The sequence below is a fragment of the Orycteropus afer genome, unplaced genomic scaffold (assembly GCF_000298275.1).
Source record: "Orycteropus afer afer isolate SDZICR_OR568_19922 unplaced genomic scaffold, OryAfe1.0 scaffold00394, whole genome shotgun sequence".
Classification (NCBI taxonomy): Eukaryota; Metazoa; Chordata; class Mammalia; order Tubulidentata; family Orycteropodidae; genus Orycteropus; species Orycteropus afer.
The window spans coordinates 2,902,414-2,907,609 of NW_006921981.1; the positions used below are offsets into that span (position 1 = coordinate 2,902,414).

The 5,196-nt window shown below is 44.2% G+C and overlaps 1 protein-coding gene across 1 annotated transcript in view; it reads right to left on the minus strand.

The window, feature by feature from the left end:
• The window catches only part of TRAPPC8 (trafficking protein particle complex subunit 8), a 121,328-nt gene extending 118,243 nt beyond the window's left edge, over nt 1–3,085 (minus strand). Inside the window, exon 1 of the mRNA XM_042782627.1 lies at nt 2,929–3,085. Within this exon, the coding sequence (XP_042638561.1) occupies nt 2,929–3,085 (157 nt within the window). The remainder of the gene's footprint in view (nt 1–2,928) is intronic.
• Between the last annotated feature and the right edge of the window lie 2,111 nt (nt 3,086–5,196).

Genomic DNA, 5,196 nt, shown 5'->3' on the forward strand with positions numbered 1-5,196 from the left:
GGTATTCTTTACCTTGAGCCAAGATCCATCTGACAACAGCTATGATATCCCTTGTTCCACGTCCTCTTCTGAATCCGGCTTGAACCTCTGGAAGTTCTCCGTCAATATACTGCTGCAACACAACTCAATCTCCCAAAATTTCATACCCTTAATCAAAAATTCGTAACTAGCATCCATTTATCATTGGCTATAAAATTTAAATGGCCCCGAAAAACCCTTGAGGCCTGGAACTGAACTCACTCTCGTGACTTCCTGCCAAACAACAGACAAGCATGTAAGATGAACATTTACACCAGGTAAGTATACTGCCTAGAAAAATCAACCACGGGAGACCATTAGGGCAGTATTTACACAGGGAGATAGCTCAGAAGGCAAGAATGCATAGGAAAGATTTTTTAAATGGTTAAAAAAAACACAGAAATCCCATTCACAGAATTCAAGGTCCAGTCCTATCTAGAATCCTTTTCTCTTATTATCCTGTCCTCAAAAAGGGATGTACTATTCCCCAACCGGGAGCTCTGGTAGCATAGAGGCTAAGACACTTGCCTGCTAACCAGACTGCTGGCGGTTCAAACCCAACAGCCACTCCTCGGAAGGAAGGTTGGGCAATCCTACTTTCGTAGTGATACTGCCTCGGAAACCCAAGGAGGGGTCGCTATGAGTTGGGATTGACTCGACGGCACATAACAACAACAACAACATTCCCCAACCAGCCAATCATAATTTATTGCTTTTGCCTATCTCATTCTGACCTCTCAACCCTCGACAGGAAATGCTCACCCTCTTCTTTTCTATCAACTTTCTACCTAACCACTAAAGTACAGCTCTATTTCACTCCTTCCATAAATCTCTCCCACTCCGCAAAAGGAAGCAGAAGTACACTGATACTGAGTGTCTATGGCTCTAGTGTCCAATATGGTAGCACCAGCCACATGTGGATACTAAGGCTTGAAATGTGTGTTGTCCAAATAGAGGTGTAAGTACAAAATGCACATGTCAAAGATATTTTATATTGATTATATGCTAAAATGGTTATATTGTGGATATACTATGTTAAATGTATTATTAAAGTTAATTTCACCTGTTTTCTTTTTACACATTTCAACGTGGCTGCTAGGAAGTGTAACGTTAAATACATGACTGACATATCTCTATTGGACAGAGCTGCTCTACAGCATAAGTAATTCTAAATATCAACAGAAGATAAAATGAAATAATGATTAAGAACTTTCTAGAGTCACAGTGGGAGCTCTGGTGGCATAGTGCCTACGGCATTGGACTGCTAATCAGCTTGTGGTTCAAACCTACCAGCTAATCCTTGGAAGGAACATTGGGCAATCTACTTCCACAGTGATACTGCCTTGGAAAACCAAGGAGGGGTTGACATGAGTTGGACCCGACTTGATGGCAGTGAATTTGTTTTTTTTTTGTTTAGAGTCACAGTGCTTATTTTAAATTTTTCCCAGATGTGAGATTCTGGACAACATCTTCTATGCCTCAATGTTCTCAGATACAAACTGAGGATAATAAACAGTATCTACCTCACAGACTTCAAATAGAAGTAAAAGAGAAAATCCACATAAAGTAGGATCAGGAATTAGCATTATTCTTCTTTATTAATAAAGATGGAAAAAGTAAGTACACTAAAGTTCTAAATTCTTAAATGCAGACAACACTAGTGAGCCAGTTTGTAAAGTCAAACTGGCTCACTGGTGTTGTCTGCATTTAAGAATTTAGAACTTTTCATTGTTCTTGTTGACTTAGTACAACACTGGAGAAAGTGAGTTAAATGACTTAGGTGTAGGCTAAAAAAATCCAAAAGTCCCCAAACTGTGTCATTTTTGGACTGTGCTCTCTCTCTCTCTTAAGCACAAAAAGCAAGCTCATAATGTGGTTATTCTCCCAAAGAGCACCTGTGGCATGCCAATACATGAACTTCCTGTACAGCAATGTTCTCTATAAAGAAGGCACATAACCAAATAAACATCACTCGTTCCTGTGACACAGCTTTATTACATGCCTTCAAAGTCAAGGAACTTTACTTGTACTCCGCTATACTTTACACCATACTTGAAGTTTTGAACTCTACCTACCCATCTTACATACATTTTTCCCTAATAAAGTAGCTAAAGCTGGAGAAAATAGCTAACTCCTGAATAAAGGCAACATTTCTCCCACTAAAAAAAGTATGAATTTTTATCTGAAAAAAGTCAATGTTAGGACTTTTCCATTCGTTTAACGCTAGGTAACGCTAACAATATCTAGGTTAAATTAACTGTAACTCATACTGCTTCCTCATCCGTGAACCACAAAAGGCTGTTTTAAGTTTGATTATTTATATACAATACTTTCAATTTTCTTGAGAAGTTAAGCAAAATACTGTATACATAACAAAGTGTTCATATTTTCAAAGATAACAGAAGTTCAGTCAGAGAGATAAAGAGCCTCATTGCTAGAAAAATGGAATCCTCAAGCAACTTTGAAAGTCTGCTTTAACACTTAAGGGAAGATGACACGTTATCTTTATTTACTAAGACCCTGTTGGACTAAGAAGCAGCATCTTCCTACCTTAACTGACATGCAACTTCTTAATTCCCTCGGCATGACCGTTGAGAACGGACAATCCCAACGCCTTTCTCTGGGGTTCATTTAAAAAAAAAAAAAACTAAATTAGCTAAGAGCCCCCGACTGATCAAGAAAGAAGGAACAGTGTCTAGAGAAGCTTGAGATTAGAACCGCGCTGTCTTGACAACCTTCCCGTAGCCACTCCTCCAGCCACCACCCGAGACACTGGAGGCCCCAACTCCAGATGCCACTCTGCGCGCTCCGGGATGTAAACATCACCTCCTCTTCCTTGCCCACTCCCAACTTCCTTCTCCCAACTTCGGCTTTACCCCGCCCCAGCGAGAAAGGGCGAAGACCACATACCCTCGGAAGTGAGGCGACAGAAAGGCTTAAGCAGCTCTGCGAAGCCGAGTTGATTGCGACGAGTGAGCCGCTCAGCTTCGTCGCTACACAGCGCGGCGACAGAGGGGACGAATGAGTCTGGGATTAGCTCCTGCACTGACTGTACACACTGGGCCATCGCCGCAGCAGGAGCAGTGGCGGCGCCCGCCCTCCGGCCCACCCTTAGAGGCTGATCCTGCGGTTGTAGCAGTGCCGCCGCCGCCCGCCGGCCGGGCCCGGCCGGGCGGGGCTCCGCACTGGAGCCTTGAGACGAATAGAAGGAACAGACCCAGCCGCCTCGGCTCCGGGAACACACACCACTAAACGCCCCGTCACCGCCGCTCTCAGCGCTCGCCCCAGCGCTCTCGCATTCCACCTCAATAGATGGAGACGCAGACAATCGCCACTTAATCCTCCCGACGGTAAAACCTTGGTCACTGTCTGACCGGACCGGCCATATTAAGGCTGGACCCTGACCGACCGGCAGTATTACTCCCGGCAGCCCCCGCGCTTGCCCCTCACGTGACTGTGCTAAAGGAGGCAGCAGAGAAGCGGAAAGAGAACTGAGAAGAAGGAGGTGCAGAGCGACGGAGGCCGGCTGGGAAACTGGATCCGGAAGTGGTGTGACAGGGGACAGTGACAGGTGGGGGCGGAGCTAAGCTCTGGTGGGCGGGGTCCTGCTTGATAGGCGCGCAACTTTGGGCGGAGTTCTCTAGCTTTTTGGCAAAAATGAGAAGTGCGGCGGGCGACTGATATGGCAGGCTGGCATTCCTGGAGGTGGTTCTGTGTGGTGCAGGCGCCCGCTTGCCTTTCGCGCCGATCAAGCCTGTTTGAAATTACAAATGCTGTCTCTGACTGTCGTGTGAAACCGATGTAGCTGTTCGCCTTGCTTCCTGCCGATTCGCCCTGACCTTGCCACGCTCTCCCTATCCTTGCCAAGCTCGCGGTGAGTGGCAAGGGACACCTGCTCAAGGAGAATGCGCCGCCCGCCGGGTGCTCTGGAGTTTCGCTAGAGTTGGCCTGAACAAACGATGTATCATTTAAACAGAATCGTGCTTTTAGGAACTTTTTTATGTATATGGGATCAGCAAGTGAGCAGAAACGTGTGCCATTGTGCGTACTGGAATTAACTCGAGTGTAAGGGAAAAACTGCACTTCTCGGTTTTTGTTGGTAGTTGCAAAAGGATGTCCCTGCAAACGTCTGCGTTTTGGTGCGCAACTTCTTTTTCGCACTGGGGTAGGGTTTGTTCATAGTGATGGAGGTAATTCATAGTAATTAACGAGGCACTGTATAAAGTTAAACTGGCTTCCAATCCTAGTTTTCATTTTTATAGATTGTTCCTATAAATAAATAGAATGAATGAAAAGAGTTTTACTGTAGTGTCACTCAATTATGTAGAATTCCTTCTGAATTATATTTGAAAAATATAACACAAAAGAAAGTGCAAGGATTTATCACGGTTTTATGTTGCATTGATTAAAGGAGGCTTCCCCAATATCAGTCTCTCAGGTTGTCCCATCCTTTGGCATTCTGAGGTTTATACCATGGTAAGAATTTTTGACACGTGAGACAAATGCCTTTCTTCTGAAAATTGAGAAACTGGAGGTAGGAAACGAAAAGGGAATTATGACATGAGCCTTGACCACAAGTCAATTTAGAAAAGATAATATTCACAAGGTGAGGATCTGAAAATTCATTTCCTTAAAATTATCTGTGCCTCTACATCATACAGTACTGCATTGTCAGTGATGGCAAACATTGATCTCCGAGTGGATAGATGGGTGGACAGGCTGAACCATTAGGTATGTCTAGGCAGGGGGGAGTATGCCCATGACCATGTATAGGGTTGGCAGACAATGTTTCTGTATTTGTATGTTCTATAAGAATTACCAGGTATATGGAAGAGCTGACAAGGGACAGAGTTGTAGTCACTTCTTGGCCACAACCAGCTACTCAGAAGGAGCAAGGAGTTGGACCTGTGGGCTCAGGACCATGGTCTCAGAGGACATCAAGCTCAATTGGCATAACATACCACATAAAAACATCATTCTATATCCTATTTTGGCGAGTAGCTACTGGGATCTTAAAAGCTTACAAGCAGCCATCTACATACAATAATGGGTCTCTCCTTGTCCAGAGCAAAGAAGAATGAAGAAAACCAAAAACGCATGGAAACAATTAGTCCAAGTGACTGGTATACCATGTAATCCTCAGCCTATATAACTATGAGCTCAGAAGAACTAGATGGT